Consider the following 22486-nt stretch of genomic DNA (forward strand, 5'->3'; position numbering starts at 1 on the left):
CCTCTGTCTCTTACAATAGCTTTGACTCAGTCTGTCCCTCACAGATTGTGTCCTGAAAATCTAATTTTCCCTCCTAATATGAAAACAAACCAACAAACAAAACCCTCTTACTCCTATCATGTGCTGTGAGATCTGACCCTGAAACTCTGTGATACCCAGATCGTATAAGAGATCATCGTGGGACTTTATCCAAGAGATTTTCTAACAAAAAAGAATTCTTGTGCTAGCTCTTCTCTCAGAAAAATTTTCTCTGTCTCTTGACAAAACTGACACCAGAAACAAGGTGGAAATAGTTCCAAGAACAGAGGACAACCATGCGCTCAGTGAGGTGAAAGACATCTCTTCCCCTTGCATTAGTTTCCAATGCTGTTGTTTACATTGTCACAGTCTTATTGACTTCCCACAACATAAATGTATTATCCTGTAATTCTAGAGATCAGAAGTCTCACTGAGCTAATGTTAAGGTGTCAGTAGGATTGTATTCTTTCTGGAGGCTTCAGAGACGAGAACTGTATTCTCTACTTTTTATCTTCCAGGTGCTCCCATATTTCTGCTTCCATGGCCCCTTCCTTCCTCAAACCACATCCCTCCCCATTGTCCCAGCTCCTCTCTGACTGTAAGCGTCCTCCTCTATTTTAAGGACCTTTGTGATTATATTGGTTTAATCTTAATAGCCAGGTTTCTAATTTTAAAAGTCCTTAATTTACATCTGTCAAGTTGTCTTTTTGCTGTGTAAGGTAGAATTTTTATGATATGGCTCTGATGACTGGAGGAGCACCAGGGTTCTTGATCTCATGCCAGTTTGGATAAAACAACACAGACACGAGTGGAGTGGTTTTAAGGAGAGAAAGGTTTAATACGCAAGAAGGAAGGAAGAAGAAAAAAACTCCCTCCTACAGAGACAGAGAAAGGCGGGATTCAAACCAAGAGAACACTTCATGTGCAGCAGAAAAGAGGCTATTGTATGAGGAGGCTGGAGGAAGTGGTGTCTGATTTGCATAGGGTCTGGGGATTGGTTTGACCAGGCATGTCAGTCATGTAGCCTGCAATGTAACTGGCTTTCCCACCATTGCCTTTTAATATGCAAACGCAGGTTGCCAAAATATTCTATACACATGGGGATATATGGGGGCAGCCATGTTGTCAGGCATATGTGGGAGCAAGGAAGAAGATGGTGGGAATCGCCATGTTTGGCTGGACTCAGTTTCTAATGGCCAGAATTTGCATATCAAAGCTTGCCAGCCTGGCTCTTAGAGCCAGGGCTTTCCTGCTAGACAAGAAATGTTTCTGGAGCTACTTTAAAAGAAACAAAACCTTCCCAAGGACCCCTTTTCCTCTCTATCTGCCTAAAATAATTTCTTAATAACTCCTATAACACTTGGGTTCCAGAGACAAGGACATGGACATCTTTTGGAGTGGGGACATTAATCATTCCACTGCCATAAACATATTCCCCCAAATTGTCCTTCTCAAAAGTAAAATTTAAAAAATCTCAAAGTATTTTTATGAAACAAGAGAGCTGGACCAAATCTTAGACTCAGGTTCCTTTCAATTGTGAGCTTTAACTGTTAAAGTATGATCACTCCACTGTCTCTAATGTAGATTTATTGATATGTAGGCAGTTTTAGAGGATTTTTAAGTTTGTGACCCAGTGTAAACAAAACAGTCTCTGAGACAGGTCTCAATCAATTTATTGGTTTGTTTTGCCAAAGATAAAGCTTATGGCCTGTGACACAGCCTTAGGATGTCCTGCAAATATGTGCCCAAGGTGATAGGATTACACGTTGGGTTTAAACACTTTGGAGAGACAGAAACTATGAGGAAAGATATAAATCAATACATGAAAGATGTATATTAGTTTGTCCTGGAAAGGTGGGATATCTTGAAGCAGGGGCTTCCAGGTCGTACATGGATTCAAAGGTTTCCTGACTGGCCACTGGTTGAAAGAGTTAAGCTCTACCTAAAGACCTGAATTCAGCATAAAGAAATACTTGAGTTAAGATAAAGGTGTGTGGAAGCCATCGTTCTTGTCATGTGGAAGAATCCTGTGGGTAGCAGACAAAGTAGATGGTGAATGGTGTCTATGAGACATTTAAAAAAAAAAGAAAAGAAAAAGTCAGACTCTTAGGAAAAGACTTAGTAAGGGGAGGAGATTCTCTCAAGAATGAAAATTTCGCTCACTACAGGCAACTTTGCAGGGCCACTTCAGAATATGATGAAGAAATATTTTTAGGGTAAAATATTTAGATTTTCTCCAGGGCCTATTCTCTATCATGTTGGAGTATGGTATCTTATTGCTACAAAGCATCTGTTTTGTCAGTCTAAAGATCTCCTTTGTAATGATAATGCTGGTCAGTCGTGTCTGAACTCCAAGGGAGGAGAGTATAATGAGGCACATCTAAACCCACCTGCCAGTCATGGCCTAACCTAGTTTTCCTTTTTTCTTTGAAGTTCTGTCTGCCACAAAAGGAGACCCTTCAGCTGGTTGGTGGCTTACAACTTATTTTTTTGTTTTAACAAACAGAGAAAAAAAAAAATCATAGCATAAATTCAATCTAAAACAGATTGGCTAAAAAGAATTAAGTGCTTCCTGAATATTCCTACATGTCAAAGAGAGAGAAGTGATAAGAATAAAGATGGGAAATACTTGTCATAGAAAAGATAAACAATTTATTTTACTATGTTAGATCGGGTCCACCAGCAATGAGGATTCCCGCTTACGCAGCAAATTTACACTGGGAGGAAGGGAGGAAAGGAGGAAAGTGAGGAAGGGAACAGAAGATGAATGATAAAAGACACATCAACAACCCACCTGACTCGGGATACCTGAAGATCCACCACATGTGGAAACATGGATTAATTCCTCTGGGCTGTTCCACCTGAGAGATGAGGAAGCTGGGGTACGTATATACCTCATCCTGTCCTCACTGATTGTGAACTGTCCCTCTTGTCCCATTTCAAGCTGCTATAACAGGTTCCTTGTCACTGTGTAATCCATAAAGAACAGAAATGAATTTTCTCACACTTCAGGGGAATGGGAAATTTAAGGTCAAGGCATGGGCAGGTTAAGGTCTGCTTTCTCTACTTTCAAGATGATGTCTGGAGCATTGACTCCTTCAAAGAAAGAAAGGCCTTGTCTTAACATGACAGATGACCAGAAGAGAGAAAAAAATTCAAGTCCCATAATCTCTGTTTGTTGTGTCATTAATGTATTCCCTAGAGGGCACCACCCTCATGACCTAAACACATCCCAATAGGCCCCACCTGGCAATACCATTACACTGAGATTTAACTTTACAACAGATGGATTCTGGAGGACATAGTCAAACCATAGCACTTTTCTAAGGGATACACATTCCAGGCCATCTGGCCAGCAAGGCAAGCAGGCAGATCTCTCTGCTTACAAAGCAGCAGGAAGGTTTGTGCACAGGCTACAGCATTGTGATTTGGCTCCACTAGTCAGGCATCAGTAAAATTTTGTAGAGCCCTAGGCTGCAGCCCACTGATGCTGAAATTGTTGGATCCACTTCCTCTGCTACTGAGCCTGGCTGGGACATTTTTAGGCACATTAGAGATATTAGATAAAATAAGTGCAAATCCCTGTCCAGTTTCATCTGGATCCAACTGATTTCTCCATGTACATGAGCAGTTGCATGATAAAAGATTGCCTTTTTCCTAAAGATGTTAACAGGGAGGCTGGTGTCTGGGTCAAGATGATGTCCCCAGTCACTGATAAAATGTAAAAGAGGAAGGTGTCATTGATGGTGCATGGCAGGGACATGCTCTGTACAGTGACCACCCGCATTAAGAGAGATGAACATTGGGAAATAATGCTCAATGGCAGAAAAGAACATAGACTATGAAGATGCCCAAAACAAGAATAAGGTGAAGCCCATTTAGTCTCTGGGTATTAAAGAGACCTGTCACTCTTGATAATGGTGAATCTGTGAGTGCTGCATGCACTGAGAGAATTCAGTGTCATCTTTGTGTATTTGTAGTAAATTGCTTGAACTTATACTGGTAAGAACAATGGCATAACATCATCACCTAATACTTACAAATATATGTAGCATCATATCAATATATTTTATTTTTGATTTTTTTGAAAGGAACAATGATAAATTTACAGAAAAGTTGCAAGTATATGACTAATACCCACTTCCCTAACCAGAATCAAAGGAGAGTCTTTTAAATGCCTTAGAATTGTATCATCTAAAATTTTACTATGTGTTTCCTACAAAAAGTAATATCCTCCTAAGTACTCCCCATACACCAATGAAATACGTTACTCCATCAGCTCCTGAGGAATATTTCAAATTGTCAAAAAAAAAAAAAAATCTAAACAATGTCTCTCATAACAAAATAGTCCCCAGTAGAAACACATTCTCTGCAGACAAATTTCTGCTACCTTGATCTTACCTGGGACATCTGGGGACACTGAGTCGGTGCTGAGTTACTGACATGAGCCAGCCCTGCAGCTGTGCCCAGCCTGCTCTGTACCCTGCTCATTTGCATGTTCCCAGAGCACATCCTCCTGCCCAGAAGACTTATTAATAGGCTGGTCACACTTCATGTAGAAGTCAGAACCACTCAGGACACAGCATGGACATGAGGGTCCCCACTCAGCTCCTGGGGCTCCTTCTGCTCTGGCTCCCAGGTAAGGAAGGAGAACACTAGCAGTTTACACAGCCCAGGTTTTCTGAGTACTGCTTCACTATTCAGGGAAATTGTCTAACAACATGATTAATTGTGTGGACATTTGTTTTTATGTTTCCAATCTCAGGTGCCAGATGTGACATCCAGATGACCCAGTCTCCATCTTCCCTGTCTGCATCTGCAGGAGACAGAGTCACCATCACTTGCAGGGCAAGTCAGGGCATTAGCACTTATTTAAATTGGTATCAGCAGAAACCAGGAAAAGCTCCTAAGCGCCTGATCTATGCTGCATCCAGTTTGGAAAGTGGGGTCCCATCAAGGTTCAGCGGCAGTGGATCTGGGACAGAATTCACTCTCACCATCAGCAGCCTGCAGCCTGAAGATTTTGCAACTTATTACTGTCTACAGTATAATAGTAACCCTCCCACAGTGTTACACACCCGAACATAAACCCCCAGGGAAGCAGATGTGTGAGGCTGGGCTGCCCCAGCTGCTCCTCCTGATGCCTCCATGGGCTGAGAGTGTTCCTCAGATGCAGCCACACTCTGATGGTGTCGGTAGAGGGGGACATGAAGTCACCTCTGCACCCTAATACTTTTCCCCTTCTCAGCCCCAACTACACAGACATAGCAATCCCTCTCTTGATTTACTAAAGACAGAGATCATGACACCTGAGGAGTCCAGTTTATGGCTTCAGTTGGACTTTATACAACACAGAAGAAGCCACTATAGCTATTCTCAGCCGGAATTGTCTTAATACGGAGAATTATGGTAAGCTACTGAAGTCTAAATAAAATGTAGAGATGAATCTCTAAATTTAATGTTTTATTTGCATAGAAATACTTCCCAAATGGGACATACAGGAAAACTCAGTGGTCTTCAATATGTTGGAAGAACAAAGAGAAAGTTAGCATTTATAGAAAAAGGGAATATGTTACCTATGGCTCTTTGAGAAAGTTCATTGGCACGAGGAATAGTTGCGAGCTGGCGAGCTCAGCTGGTAAGCAGTGGTGGACAAAGTGAATCCTAGAATTATATCAAGTTATCTCAGAAATTGTGGATCAATTTGATTTCAGGTTACAAGAAGCCAAAGCAGTGAAGCTTGCAGAGAATTTTGTTACTGAAATACCAGGGATTCGGTGTAGATCCTGCAGCTCTGCACACAGAAAGCCAATCACTAAGACAACAAGTATTGCCAAGGAACAGGCTCTAATCAGGTGCTGCAGCCGAGGAGATGGGACACCATTCACAAATGTGTCTCCTTGACCAACTAAAATTAGGGGTTTACATAGCAGGGGAGAAATGTGGGAAAACAGGAATTAGGGAGGGGTAAGAAAGACAATTTGGTCAACAAGAAGCTGGAGGTCAGTTAGGCAATCACAATGGGTGAAGGGTCTGAGGTCTCACTGTCCCGATTCAGTGATATGTAAATTTCAGCTCCTTGATAGTATCTGGGAGGCCTGATGGTTGGTTTACTGAAAAAAGAGCTCAGGTAAGACAGATGTAACTATCTTGAGTTTTAAGACTGGAGAAGTCAATTTCTATGTTTATTCAAAAAACCATAAACATTATTTCTGTGGGATAATAGGGCCTATTTCAGTTGCATTCTAGAAACAATATTTTTCACCCTGAGCGTCTTTCTCCTCTGATTTCTTGTCTTTGTTGGGTATGACAGAATGACCCAATTCCTATGATTAATGTTCACACCACAGCCTTTCAAAGCCAGGGATATAGTATTCAGGAAAGTTGATATTAGAAACAGGATTCTCTGGTGCTCCCTCAGAAAACACAATGCATCCGCCCCTGAAGTATGGGCTATTTAATGGTGTGGTCCTCAGTTCTTTCTGGAAGCTTAAGTCTGGGCTTGCTGAAGTTCTCAGCTTCCTAGAGTATTTTTCCAGGTGTTTCTCCAGTCCTCACCTTTGTCTCTGTGCCCGTATTAGGTAACAATGGATAATATTGAGTCTTCCTTTTCTGACGTCCAAATCTCATGGGGGGACCTCTTATTGGGCAACTCTATAGGACATGAGAGGTAAGGAGGGATATTCACATAAGTTAAAATGATTTTCCCCAAAAAAGGCCATTTAAAAAAATTGTATTTGAAGCCACATGTTGACAACACATCCAGCTTTGTTTTCTTATCAGTGCAAACTTACGTTTGCAAATATTTTCAGGATTGTAAAGCTTGAAAACATAATTATTTGTCCATGGAATGATCAAACACTTCTATAATTAAGTGGAGTAACATTTTCTTGAAAATTTCTACTCACTGAAATAAAGGAATATATTTAAAATGAGTGAGGCTACGTTAGAAATTATTAGACTTAAATTCAACTGTGGGGTTTAGTTTGGGAGGTTGATCACTCCTGTGACCTGTCACAAGAATCTTGTGTCATGTTTAGTCAATGCTGTTCAGTGTTGTTCTTAAACAATTGATATCTACAGGCTGAATACGAGCTCAGTGCCCTGCAGAGGAACCACTCAGCAGAGCCCTTTCTTGATCAGCCAGATGATTGTGGACATGAGCATCCATGAACATGAAAACAAATGTTTCCTGTTATAAGCCACTGTGTTGTGTATTTAACCAGTTACCAATAATTAACGCATAAACGTTTCCAGAAACAGTATTTACACACCTACCTATATAAACATATGTATTTTTTCTTAAATTGGTGGTATAAATGTGAATATTTAATAATCAAATTATGAAGTTATCAAGAGAAAAAGAAAATTAAAACTAATTAGTATTTCAATAAAAATTTAAAATTAATCTTATTTATGGAAAAATGTGTGTATATATTTAAGATACATAGAAGTGAATATATATTAACTTGATAAAATGTTGGCTACAAATATATACAGTATTCACATTTAGGTACATACATTCTATTATATATGCAATATATACATATTGGTAAAATATCTGAATTATATACATTTAAATAATTGTTGTTACATTCCACAACAAAAGGGTAGTCTGGATGACATATAATTCATACTCTTGCTACAGAAAATTTCATTGTAACCTTTATTTTTGAAACTTTACGAAATGGTTGTCCTTACCTAAAATATTTTTCCAATCCAGTAGAGCTCCAAGGGTAGGACTAGAGAAAATGTTGACTAATGTTAAATATTAACCATTGCATCCTGTGAAAGTCTCCATTATGTTCATGCCCACAGTGATGATATGCAAAATAGAGTTCTCACAACAATGGATCTGGATGGAGTCACATCAGTGCCACTGTCAAGGAAGCCCTGGAAATGTAAAAACCATAACAGTGAGTAAACTGCAAGGGTTACATCTGATGATCATATTGCCAAGAGAACAGCTATTTAATAATATTGGCTGTTGGTTTTGACAGATCATCAGGCCTTAAAAGAAAGGCAACAGGATGATTTCAGACAAAGTCATTCTGCAAGAGCTATGACTAGAAGTTTCAAAAATGAGCCATAATAGAGGGAAAAAAAAAGCTTTCCAAGTGAGTATTAATTGAAATGCCAGTAAAGAGCAGGGGCTTTTAACAATGAGGATGATTCAACACATGGACTTCAGTCAGTCACCTTTCTCAGCTTTCCCAGAGAGTCTCACGAACCAATGTTACGGAGGTCCCCGTGGGGACTCAACAATATGAGTTTCAACTAACTGAGATGTGCAGGGCTACTGGCTCTTCTGAACACCTAATTTGCCAAGAAAACTGACCCCTCCAGAACCCTTAACATTGTACCACACATCAGGGCTCAGACTAACAGCTGGTATCCGGTGATTCCAGTGGACCTTGTGTAACATGAGGAGGGCAGTGGTTATTTTACTATATATGAATTTGCCTTCTTTTTCGGTTATGTTTCTGCATAAAATATTATTTGAGGATTTTCAAAGTGTTTTCATCAGAGTCAAGAAGTTCTTCCAAAATATGGCTCTGGATCAAGCAACTTATTTAACTAAAAAATGGTAAAGCAAAGTATAGCTCATGCTCTTGTCATGTGCACAGGTGCAGCTTTCCCTATAGACAGGGAAAAAACCATTATCCATCAAGCAAAGCTGGCACACAAACCCTTGTGCTAGTGAATTGCTGTGCTGTCAGATGTGGTGGAGGCTCTGAAACACTAACTGTGATTGGTGCTTTGTGCTTTTACTCCCATAAACAGAATATTTATATCTGGAACATGAGCTGTAGACTCATCATTGTTATGTCAACTGAACAGCTTGAAATAGTCCATTTCTATTTTCTCAGGGTTGTGGTTTTCTGGTTGATGGTTCTGAATCCAAAGAGTTGACATAACAATTGTTTCATTAAATTGGAAGAAACGATATGATAATCACGTGACCATTTCTACTTAATGCAATACTGGACAAGCTGTCAACACAGAGCATTAGGGTGTGTGCTGGGGCCGTAGATCTAGCCCATATAAAGCAAGAGCAAACAGAACTGATGTTACATATTTTATAGAGGAAGTACAGAAAATACGAAACCTAGGAGACCTTCTGGAATATTTCTATCTATTGCCACTTCCACTGGTAAAACTCAGAGAAGATTTCAACAGTCATCAGGATGAAGTTCTAGGGATCAGTCACGTGAAGCATTATCTGCACTTGGATGTCCAGTGAGACAAAGGGAAGATGAAACACGTAGTGGGATATGGAGGGCTAATCACCAGAGACAGCCTCCTGGTCAGCTTAAACGTTGAAAATTGTATTTTTTCTCTTTAGTTTTATCACTGAATCATTTGGATCTGAGAAAAGTGATAATGGCTGGTTAGGCAGAAAGGTGTTTATTATCACGAATTAAATGGATTGAAAACGTTTGTGGAAACCAGAGTGGACGGCTCAGGAATCTCCAGGTACTCCTTTTGCTATTCCTTGACCCTCCCCGCCCCCATGTTTTCCACAGTCAAGAAAGATGCTCTCATTTTATAGGAACCTGGCAAGTGAAGGTATTGTGCCCACAGGACTGTGCTGACTGGCTGTGACCCAGACCAGGAAAGTGAGCACATTTGAGTGAGATGAGGCATTTCCCCTCCCTCGTCTCAATGCAAAATGACTCTGTAGTAACACATCTGATGGGCAGTCAGAGAAAGGGGTCAGATTTCTAGCAGCTGACAGTTGAGAGCAGAGCTGCTGTCCTTCTGGGGACAGTAGTGAGAAGAGCCGCTCTCTTTTCTGCTGCCGGAGACAGCTTGATTGTGGAGTCTCAAGCAGTCGGAGCTCCTCCCCAGCCTGTGCCAGCAGTAGGATTCTTGGAATTGTTCTAGAGGCTTTGACTGGAGCCTGTTCTTTAAGTTCTTTAAGGCTTTTCAACAATTTGTAATGAATTTAATATCCTCTAGTAAATCACTTTATGCTTCATGGATTTGACATTTGCAACAAGGAATATACACATTCCACAGTGACATCATTCACAGTCTCCTTTTTTCTTGCTAAATATAATGCTTTCCAGGTGTACCTACCAGAGAAAGCCAATGTGAACAACAATCCATGTCACCAAAAATGCAACACAAGCAAGCTTGGGAAAGCCACTGAGTTCTCACCGGCCTGCTTTGTCCCCCTGAGTCTTTTTTTTTTTTTTTTTTGGTCACCCTAGTCAAAATCATGAACAAAGTTGCCAACTTTGAATGGAGTCCTTTGCAACGGTAGCCTTGGAATCTGTTCAACAACGCATGTCCAAGGCATTTCTTTAAGACCTGTATAGCCTGCTTGCTCGATGGAAATCCAGGTGTCCACTATTTCTATGCATGCTGACTAGAGTCTGTGAAAATGTAAAATTGTTACTGGGTGTACCAGACTCAGATATTGGATGCAAAAGCTTTCTGAAGCAGCCACCAGTTGTGCCTCTTTTGAATGACAACTCCTTGCTTGCTGTAGGAAAATCATAGGGCCGGAGTATCTGAGAGCTAGGGCACCAGGCGTGATGCTGCTACCTTAACTAGTCATTCTCACTTTGGTGCCTACAAACACAACCAATAAAACTGGATAGGCCCAACAGATCCAAATTATTAAATAGAAATGATGCAATCAGAATCAGTGCTAACCAGGATTCTACAGGCCCCATGTGCCCCAGGAACAAATGGCGAGCATGTTAGAAGGGAACAAATGACCCATAGGGGACAATTTTGCTTCTCCTTTGGCCATGTAGAGTCCAACATTCAGAGACATGCCTGTGTCACTATGGCATTGGGCCCTGATGATTATACAAAACACATGCCAGTGGGCCCTCTGGGTGTGGCCACCATCCAGCCAGGGGATGGCATCTTTTGACTGACACTGAACATGGACATTCTGCCCATGGGCCATACTACATGCAATGACAGTAGCCATGCAGGCTGCCCCTACACTATATTTTACTCCATTTCCACTAAATCATGGGCCATTGTCAACAACCCAGCCACCTGGTCAGGAAAATAGCAATCGAGTGACTGAACTATTAAAGGATCCCCTGTGTAGGGAAAAAGACTATGGCAATAGCTTGCTTCCTGGACAGCTAAATGTATGTCACTTAATTAGATTCTGGGGCTACCATGGCCACCTTCGAGAAGAATTTATGTCGTGTTTTTCGATACCACATCAGACTTCACTCTGACCAAGAAACAGCCTGGCTGCCCAATCAACTTGACAATGGACACACTCTTGTGAAACCCAATAGAGACTTTCCATGCAAATACCAACAGCCAACACTGCCTGCTGTACCTGGATAAACACCTCAGGTATCCTAGAAATATAAGTGGAGGTGATCCTGATGCAGGCTCAATGGCTGCAGACAATGGGGTATCTGAAAGATCCCCCTTTCACCTCTTTAGCATCTTATTTTCTTGATCATGGGATCGTGGACTAGGTCACGGCTTTGGGGGTGTTATCCTCCTGCCAGTGGTAGTAGCTTTCCTTGGACCAGTGAAATGTACTCTCACTATGGCTTAATAATCTGCGTTGAGATTGTGTAAGGCAAGGTGCTTCATCAATCTGAAAAGATAAACTTCCGCACCAGTTTAGGGGAAGTTTGTGGGCATATGAAATATACTAGCTTTACTAAGGGGGATGTCTAGGTGGTGGAGCAACTGCAAGACAGTTCTCCAGTGACCCTGGACTGACTTAGTTCTCTCCACTTTCTTTCTTATTTTAAGAGTTCTCAAGAATAATTGTAGAATGTGCTGGAATTGTAACATCCTGAGATAGAGAAGAACTGGTCAGAACAGCCTACCTGTGCTGTATAGCAGTTTCCCGTAGAATGGAATGTCCTTTAGTACATAAGTCCTGTGTGTCTTGTTACCCCAGGATATGAAACCCAGAGTGGCTGCTTTCCCAGGTTCCTGAGCTGTGGTGCAAAGTGGGGACAGTCGACTCCATCAGCTCCACATGGCTCTCCTGTGCCTTGCGGGACTGACCCATGAGTCCAAGACTTTTGTGTTCCCTTGCTGCTTCTCTGTAAATGATAAGCCCACTTCATGTAACTTGCTGTATGGGGTGTTCTATTTCCCAGACTCAAGTACGTTGGGAACCAGTGCACGGTGAACCTACTTCAAAGATGTCATTAACATAGAGACAGAAATGCAGTGGAGGTTGCTGGGGGTAGGGATAGATAAAACGGGGGGGGGGGAGAGTATTGTTTAAGGGGTATAGATATTAATTTTTATAAGATGAAAAGAATTCTGGAGACAGTATCAATAATAATAGTAGAACATGTGAGTATGCTTAATGCCATGCACTGCATTTTAAATATGGTTAAAATGGGCAATTTTATGTTCTCTGCATTTTCTATAGTTAAATAATTAACATCTTTGTTATAGTGTTGTTAGCTCAGAAGACATTGCTTTATTTTGTAATTTTCTTAGCAAATATTTATAAATAATCACTTTGTGATGCCATTGTTCACAAATTGTGTGTGTGTGTGTGTTTGTGTGTGTGTTTTGTAGACATGAGCTCTCCCTGTATTGACCAGGCTGGCATCAAATTCTTGGCCTTACGTGATCCTTCCTCCTCGGTCTCTCAAAGTGCTGAGATTACAGGTATGAGCCCAAGCAGCTGTCCATAAGAAACAATTTATAAGACATTTCATAGGGGACTTCTTCAAAGTGCATATTTCATTGCAGCCATCTCCAAAGTCAATCTCCTAAGCCATGTTTCTGTACACAAGTGTACTTCTCCCTCTGTGATGTCACATGCCATCAGCATGAAGTCACATGACACATAGGAGAACAAGGCAAGGAGTCAACCCAACTTTATGAGTGGAAATCACTGCAAAGATCTGGCATTAATAGGGTTTAGGTGTTGCAGCACTTCTCCACTAGCAAAACACCCTCTGATTCTCTTCCTGGATTGTTTTCTCCAATGTTTTCTAATATGTAATGCTAAAGGAGACATTAGATCTTTTTTGTCCCGAGTCTAGTTGAATGCTATTTCACTCAAAATGTATTGCCTTAAGGAGTATGATAATAAATATTGAGTAACGCTTGTTACTAGTACCAACAGTCCCTTTAGATCTCCTGTTATCATCCTAAATATCATGACTTAGGGAAAATATTTAAAAGGTGGTTAAGACAATATTGATCCTGTTTACAATATACTGACACAAGTCAAGCACTCACAGAAGTCAAGAAAATTGTAAGGAAAACATAACCTAGTGATCATTAGCCATTCTGGTCACTGTTGAGTGATGATTAAGAAAAAGTATTAAAAACAACTAGCTGAAACATTGAGAACTCTTACGAATTCTGGGTAGAGATGTTAAGTGGTACAACTACTTTGGAAAACAGTTTGGCAGAGTATTAAACACTCACTTTAAGACCCAGCAACTGCACTTCTAGGTATTTGCCCAAAAGAAATAAAGAAATATGCATGCAAAGCCTTGTATAATAACATTTGTGGTAGCTTTATCCATAATAGCCCAAAGTAGAAACAGCCCACATGACCATCAGCAGATGATGGGATATATTATGAAATTACTACACAGTTAAATAGTACTCAAAAGTAAAGAGTAACACATCATGAGGACACAGGGTGACATGAGTGAGACTAGGAAACCGTTATGCTGCACGAAAGTCACCAGCCACAGAAGAACACGTGCTGTATTCCATTTATGTGAAATTCTTAAAATGAAAGTGGAATCTATACTAACAACAAGCCAACCAAGGATTTTCTGTTCTGTGAGGTGGAAAACAAGTTGCATCCTGAAGAGCAGGACAAAAGTTTCTGAAGTTATAGAAATGTTGTGTGTACTGATTTTGCTTACAAGAGTGTATTTATTTATAAAACCTTGTTCAACAGTACACTTAAAATCAGTGTATTTGATTGGAGTCATTTTTTTCAATAAAATTGGTTAACAGTGAAAAGTGAGTAATTGCAAATCCAATTAAGTAACGTTGTCTTCACATCTTCTATTCTTGTGGTGTACTGGAAGCCACATGACCCAAAAGTTATTTCTGGGAGATAATCGCAGCCTGACACTAAAGAACTGCGTATCTTCTGGCAATAACTCCCTTTTCTAGGTATTTTTGGATTTTTCCAAGAATTTAAGTATATTTCATAGGTTAAATCAAAATGGTATATTTTTAATACACATTTCTTATTTATATCAACTAAAGTTCTAAGCAATGAAAAGTCACTAAAATTGGTAAAGAATTTAAATACGAGGAAATATATTTTTTTTTTTTTTTTTTTTTTTTTTTTTTGAGACTGAGTCTGGCTCTGTCGCCCAGGCTGGAGTGCAGTGGCCGGATCTCAGCTCACTGCAAGCTCCTCCTCCCGGGTTTACGCCATTCTCCTGCCTCAGCCTCCCGAGTAGCTGGGACCACAGGCGCCCGCGAGGAAATATTTTTTAAGTTACGGTAAGAGATCCAACGTATCTTATGGTTCATATAAATTTTTCAGAAATTAAAATTACCTATCCAGTGTTCTTATAAAAACTGTAATACTTTTTACAATGTGTGGTCATTAAATGTGTAGATATACAGATGGATTCCATTTTTCTTTTTTCTTGAGTTTTTTTATATTAAAAACAGATACCAGCCTTTAATTTCTTTGTTTTGTTATATCCATATTAATTTTTGGACTACAGGACATTATGAACTCCTATAATAATTCTGAGAGTATTTTTTTTATTCACTTGAATTTTTGTGTAATTTTGATAAGTAGCATGCCACTAACTACCAAATATAAAATTGGAGGTTTTCTTTGAGTAACTTTTTATTACAGATTTCTTGTTACTCTTCAGGCAAGAGGTAGGCAGGACTTCACTCTGGACCAGATGTGAGGCTGGCCTAAACAGGAACAGGGTTCTGAAAGGACCTCTCCATAAGACACGCTCACCAATGCTATGACAGTTTACCATTGCCATAGCAACTTCCAGAAGTCATACCCTTTGCCATGGCAACACCTGGAAATTCCTGCCCCTGCCATGGCAACACCTGGAAGTTGGGGCACACCACCCACTTTCTAGCTATTTCTGAACAACCCACCCCTTAATTATCACATGATTAAAGGTGGGTATAAATGTGACTGTAAAAGTGCCCCTGGCTGCTCCTCTCGGCCCTCTGCCTATGAAAGACCCCTGCTCTGCAGGAGTAGTCACAGAGTGTAACACCACTGCTGCCTCAATAAAGCTGTTTTCTTCTATCACCGGCTTACTCTTACATTCCTTCCTGAACAAAGCCAAGAACTGGCCTTGCATCAATATTGAGTCAGCCACCCACCACTAGAGATGGTGAGAGGCAGCGTTTGATGTGGCAGTGAGACGGCAGAAACAGCGGAGAAGCAGGACAGCAAGACACAGCACGAGATGGCACTTTAAGAGAAGATGGACACAGCGGTCAGCAATGGGCAAGACAGCTCTTGGAGATGTGGCAAGACAGCGACCAGCGAGAGAGGGCGAGACGGTGATCAGCGCTACAGCCATCAAAGCTACAGAGTTGCTAACATTGCAGAGCTGTTAACACTGGCCAAAGGCTGTTTTAAGAGCCATCATCTTTCCTGACAGGCAGTGGAGCCCTGGGGATGGGCAAGTGGCCACAGAGTCACTGCTTCATGCAGGCCAGCCACTCTGTGCTCCCCCACCGGATCCCAACCCACCCAAGCTGGGGACCCTGGAGAGATCTTCATGCAGGCCCCACGTTAGAGACTGCTTAGCACCATTTTGGTTCCTGCACACCAGTAAGTGTCCCCTCTGCCCATCTGCCCTATATCAGATGATCCAGGGAATCAAGCCTTTGGCTAGATAGTCTATTTGAAGTCCCCCATAGCACACCTGACTACATCCTGGTTGCTCCTTCTCGTAGCCATTTCTCCTCTGTCATTTTATTTATCCATCAGCCGTTTTATCTTATTTTCTGCCCTGATATATACGTTTGGTTTTTAGTTTTGTCTTTGGCTCACTGCTAATTAGGTTTGTGCAATTGTTTAAGGCAGGACACTTGGTTGTAAGAATTCTCCTGTTCTGTTGACTCTAAGAAGCCAGAGTCTCATTGTTCTATGGCCCCAACCAGGCCTTTGGGGCTCATTGTTGGCCAACCCACTGAGGCTTCAGGATTTCCTGCACTGGTCAGCCCCTGGATATTCCAGAATTTGCTGGCATTTGATGTGGGGACACTCACAGGCTGATACTTAGGTACTCTGTGTTTTTAGAATTTGGTACTTTTGGTCACTACTTGGAAGTTCCAGAGTTTTCAGCCTTGACATTCCTCCTTGGATTGTGCATTGGAGGCTCATCCTACAGGAATCTTGGTTTGCCTTCTCTTGTTTTCTGCCCTAAAGTTATCATTTTCCATAATGACATTTTGTTTTCTTATTGTGACTTTATTTGCATATTTTCTTCTATACTTTACTTAATAAAAATATTGTTTAAAGCCCGGTGCAATGGCTCATACCTGTAATCCCAGCACTTTTGGCGGCCAAGGTAGATGGATCATTTGAGGTCAGGAAGACCAGCCTGGCCGACATGGTGAAACCCTGTCTCTATTAAAAATATCAAAAAACAAGTTGAACTAAGTGGAACACGCCTGTAATCCCAGCTACTTGGGTGTCTGAGGCATGAGAATCACTTGAACCCAGCAGGCGAAGGTTGCACTAAGCCGAGATTGCACCATGGTACTCCAGCCTGAGTGACAGAGTGAGAGTCTGTTTCAAATAATAATAATAAAAATAAATAAAAATTTAAAAATAAAAAATAATAATACTGCTTTAGTCATATTTTGTTCACTAACAAATGCTTGTAATCCCCTTTCATAATGTCTTGCTACTTCTACCTTCTATGCAGGAAGTGGAAATCTGAGAAGAGGACAATGATGGCCCAGTCACCTTCCCTCTTGTTAGACTTAGAAAAACTTCTGCGTCCAGTAGAAATCCTTGTTAGAAATGGGGACAACCGCAATCATCACAGAGGACTCTTCACTAGGGTTCCTATTAGGTTATTGGAGCATATTCAAATTCAGCTTAAAGAAAAAGAAACTCATTTTCTATCACAACACTGCTTGGGTTCAGCATAAATTAGAACACCAGGAGACTTGTCTTAAACATGGTTCCAAACATTATAATACTATTTTACAATTAGACTTATTCTGTAAAAAAAAGAAAAGTTGTCTCTTGTGTACATGCTTTTGTGGCCCTCTACTCCCCCCTATTGTTAGCCGCGTGTGGTGGCACGTGCCTGTAATCCCAACACACTGGGAGGCTGAGGCAGGAGAATCGCTTGAACCAGGGAGATGGAGGTTACAGTGACCCAAGTTCGCACCACTGCACTACAGCCTGGGTGACAGAGTGAGATTCTGTCTCAAAAAAAAAAAAAAAATGTAGCTTTGAATTTTAAGCATCTATTTGACAAGAAATTCATAGTTCTTTCTCTTTAAAATAATGTAATGTTTCCTTTAAGAATGAGCCTGGTGTGATGCCTCTCTACCCAACATGATAGAAGTGTGGCATAAATCTATGAAAAATTCCAATTCCCTGTGCCTACCACAACTACCTGGGATTGAAAACTTCTTCCCTTTCTCTCGTCATTTTTTCTACACCCACTTCCACCTAGTCTGAGACTCAAAACAATACTCGTTGGGAAACATTCTGGAAAGAGCAAGAAAGACTTCCTTAGAGGTGTCAGAGATTCCTGTACCACCATCTGATGATCTCTAGAGGGGTTTGTGAGTGTGAGGAAGAGCACAGCTTGTAAATCTACCTGTATTCACTCACACTATATTTCCTAACAACAATCACAGCAACACCTGTAACATCATAGGACAAGGCTTTACTACTTCCAAGGCTTTTATCTCAGTAAATCTTCTCTACCTCTAAGGCAGCTAGAAAGTTTGATACTCATACAAATAGTACTGTAGCTTTTTGTTCATAATTGGAAAAGCAGGCAAGACCCAATGTAACACAGGCATTCCTTAAGCCAGTTAGCATTCTGTTTTTGGATCACCATTGTACACATGTACCAAGCATATGTCCAAGATAGATGTAAAAATCCATGAAGTAAGAGTTACGATAGCTTGTGTTTTCTATTGTATTTTATTTTCCTCTTATATCATCTTCTCTTCTTTGTCATTAAAAAATATGTCAAAGTCAGTCTAAATTAGTGATTGGATCATAAGTAGATAAAATGTTTTATTTGATAACACATTGACCCATTTGATATTTGATAACACATTGTTTCTTTGCAAGACATAGTCTTCATTTCCAAGATAACAAGACTGACAAAATTTTACTGGAGCAAGTCCACAACTAATGATGGTAGCTTATCCTTATTATCTTGCGGCAAGAATTAGACAAAAGATAACAAGGTAGAATAAAGATTACATAAGAAAGAAGGACCACGACAGGACATGGTAACCTTTTATAGTGTAGCATTTTGATAATGGATGATGAGAAGTAAGGTGTTAGACAGGGATGGGTGGGAATGATTGAAGGCCTGAGTACTTTAGCACAGATTAAGACCAAATCATTAGGACTTTTAGAGTAGTGTACAGGTAGTGAAGAAAAAGCCTTAGAATTTAATTTGACTGTGGATAAAACATTCTTGGATTAGATTTAAGACTATTTTCCATGCTGCTTATTTATGATAATGACGATGACTGTAGTGCTGAATATCACAGTTACACAGATATGGAAACTGAGACACAGGGAAGTGAAGTTACTTGATCAATTTCAAGCTATCGGCAAGCCATGGAGCATCTGTGTCAGGGCCTGCCAGGACGTGGGACTGTAAACAGAAGTTTTTCACTTTTAACTCAAAGAGGGTATGTGTCTGGGTTAATGGAAAGCTTCACGACCCTCAGAAAACATTATGAACAAGCAAATGAAGGTGTATTTGGAAGATTACGTTTTAACAGACTCTTCATTTCAATGGATTCAATAATGCACTTAGGGAGATGACTGGACATATGAGGACAGGAAGAGAGAAATGAAAACACAGCCTTTTATGTTGTTCTTAACAGGCTTGTACCAAACATCATCTGGGTGAATTTAGGTGATTGAGGAGAAGAAAGACACAGGAGTGAAATTCTGTGATCACAAGGGGGAAGTTCTACACTCAGACTGAGCCAACCGACTTTTCTGATCTCTGACAACCAGGGCGGCGCAGGATGCTCAGTGCAGAGAGGAGGAAGCAGGTGGTCCCTGCAGCTGGAAGCCCAGCTCCCACCCCAGCTGCTTTGCATGTCCCTCCCAGCTGTCCTACCTTCCAGAGCCCATATCAATGCCTGGGTCAGAGCCCTGGGGAGGAGCTGCTCAGTTAGGACCCAGAGGGAACCATGGAAGCCCCAGCACAGCTTCTCTTCCTCCTGCTACTCTGGCTCCCAGGTGAGGGGAATATGAGGTGGTTTTGCACATCGCTGAAAACTCCAGCCACCTCTGCTCTGGAAGAAATATAGTTAAAATTCAATGTAGATCAAGAATTTTGCCTCTACTCAAAGACAGTGGGTTTGATCTTGATTACATGAGTGCATTTCTGTTTTCTTTCCAATTTCAGATACCACTGGAGAAATTGTGATGACGCAGTCCCCAGACACCCTGTCTTTGTCTCCAGGGGAAAGAGCCACCCTCTCCTGCAGGGCCAGTCAGAGTGTTAGCAGCTACTTAGCCTGGTACCAGCAGAAACCTGGGCAGGCTCCCAGGCTCCTCATCTATGGTGCATCCAGCAGGGCCACTGGCATCCCAGACAGGTTCAGTGGCAGTGGGTCTGGGACAGACTTCACTCTCACCATCAGCAGCCTGGAGCCTGAAGATGTTGGAGTTTATTACTGTCAGCAGGAGAGTAACTGGTCTCACACAGTGATTCAACATGAAACAAAAACCTCAACAAGACCCTCAGTGTTTACTGATTATACCAGCTGCTTCCTTTACAGACAGCTAGTGGGGTGGCCGCACAGTTTTAGCATCTCTGCTCTATTTGGCTATTTTGGAGTTCACGTTCTAAAGTCCAAAATGACTTATATTAATCCATTACCTCATTCCATTTCAGCATGGCTATTAATCGCATTTTAGAACACATCTCTGTTTATGGTATCACAGATTTAATAAATCTTCTGTGCAAAAATAAACAACAAACACACTTATGAAGCTGAAATATCAAAACTATTTCAGCACTCTGAAAACTGGCGAACCATGAAGTAATTAAGGATACATATTCTTTATAGAAAAAAAAAAAAGTACTAATGCTTTGAGTAAGGACAGATAAAGTCTGTATGTAGCTTTTTACCTGTGACAGCACCCTTTTATTCCCAGGTCATTCAGCGTGATTTACAGAACTGGAGTTTTACCAATGTGAGGATAGCAAATGAAACTGGCAGCTTGCTGCCAAAGGGGGTGGACTTGAGTAAAGCCAAGGAGTGGAAAAAAATTCTTCAATGTTTCCAGCTAAACGTGGAGAACTCCACAGGATATGAACAGAAAAAACCCATAGCTTTACTAGCCCAAGATGATGCCCTGTTTGGGGCAAGTAGTGCATCTGCTGATAGTAAATAGCAGATTCCTGGATAAGATAGACACATATTGCTGAAACAATCTCTGCACACATTCCTAGTGATCTAGAAGCTATAGAGATGAGTGATGAGAACCAGGAGTTTTTGTGCAAAGTAAAACCAGAGGGAGGTAGGAAGTAGCTGCATTTTGTATGCACTTTGCTTTTTAAACTACACACACATGGGTTGACAGAAGATAGATGTATACACTCCAGATATTTGAGCAAAACGTCTCAAATCATTGGTGACCACTTCGCTGTGCAGACACATGTGCAGTTCCTATAAATTCAAACTAAAGATTGATATTAAGAATAAAAAGAAGCAGAGATATCTGTGGTCAAACACCATGTGAGATACAGATTTTTCAATATCATGCATGAAAATACATTTAATACATCTAATCCACTGAACATTATAGCTCAGCCTATCCCATCCTAAATGTACGCAGAACACTTACATTAGCTTACTGTTGGTCAACGTTATCTTACACAAAGATTATCTTACAATAAACTGTTGAATACCTCATGTAATGTACTGAATCTTGTACTGAAAGAGAAAATACAATAGTTGTATGAATACTAGAAGTTCTATTTCTACTTGAATGCATATCACATTCACACCATCTGAAAGTCAAAAAACCATAACTCAAACTATCTTAAGTCAGGTACTATCAGTAAGTTCAGACAAGTAACTAAGAAGAAAATTTAAAAATGATCAGGAAAAAAAAAAAAAAAAAAAAGAAATTCCAGGCCTGGCATGGTGGCTCAAGCCTGTAATTTTGCGTAATCAGATGGACCCTGAGTCACCCAAAATAAAACAAGAAAGATACTCTCAATGGTCCCTGAAGCATCTGAGAGGAACCAAAATGAGTAAAAAGGGCCTTCACAGAAAAGGAGGCTCACTGTCTACAAAAGAGACATGAAAAAGGCCAGGGAAGTCTTATGCACCCTGATTGGTGTATTTGTTAGGTTAAGCCACATTGCAGACCCAAATGTCTTTGTCTGAAAGGCACAGACAAAGGAATAGGGCCAACGTCTCCACCAGAGACTACTGGCACTATATTCCTCTCAAGATAAAAGGTGAAATAAAGGAATTCAGACTTCTCTGGGATTTTTATATACTGTAATCCACCTGTCAATATTCCCAGGTCCCCTCAGAAAAAATTAAACTGATGACATCAGAAAGTGTCAGGACAAATGAGGATCCTGTGGTGAGTATGTGCTCATGTCCTGATCTGCATGTGGACCATTCCCTTTGGGCCATGTTGGGAACTGGTGACCATGACTCTCACTGCAGAGTGCAACAGAGGTACTGACAATTTGCTGCTGTGCCACAGAACATCACTGCTGCCTGAGGGGCTATCCCCACTCATAGCTAAGAATTCAAGGCATGACAGTGGGGCAAATCCACTCCTGCCTGCCTGCTAAGCTTCCCAAGCCCCAGAACCTTATTCAGCAAATGCAGGACTGCATATTCAATGAAGATTGGAACACTACCTAGTTAATTTAATAGTTGCTACAAAAAGATGAAAATGTCACAAAGCCTGGTGTCACAGTGGAACAATCCACTTTGGCAGACCAATGATGGACTGTTGAAGGATGAATGTCAAAGCCACATGAAAATGAAACCGAGGAGTTATCCCAGGTATAGTTACGAGGAGGTATCCCAGGTGTAGTTAATCGTTGTTGGTCCTGGTGGCATCCACTAATAAAAAGGAGACCCACAAGCTAGTAGGTATTTTTAGGTACTGGGGACAAATCTTACCTGGGTGTACTTTTTGTAACGTTAGTCAAAATCACGAACAAAGTTGCCATCCATGAACAAGGCCCTTTGCAACGGTACCCTTGAAATCTGTTCAACAAGGCATGACTGAGGCACATCTTTTAAACCTTTAGAGCCT

At 40.9% G+C, this 22486-nt stretch overlaps 1 protein-coding gene and 1 gene segment (V, D, J or C); both read left to right on the forward strand.

The window, feature by feature from the left end:
- LOC102116898 (immunoglobulin kappa variable 2-30) overlaps positions 1-22486 on the forward strand; it is a 970872-nt gene that overhangs the window by 362380 nt on the left and 586006 nt on the right. The gene's annotated exons all lie outside the window — the stretch shown is intronic.
- On the forward strand, positions 4580-5427 carry LOC135966903 (immunoglobulin kappa variable 1-17-like). The segment is given in 2 exon segments: positions 4580-4657; positions 4784-5427. Coding segments are annotated over 2 exon segments (378 nt in total).

Source organism: Macaca fascicularis, chromosome 13, assembly GCF_037993035.2.
Source record: "Macaca fascicularis isolate 582-1 chromosome 13, T2T-MFA8v1.1".
Classification (NCBI taxonomy): Eukaryota; Metazoa; Chordata; class Mammalia; order Primates; family Cercopithecidae; genus Macaca; species Macaca fascicularis.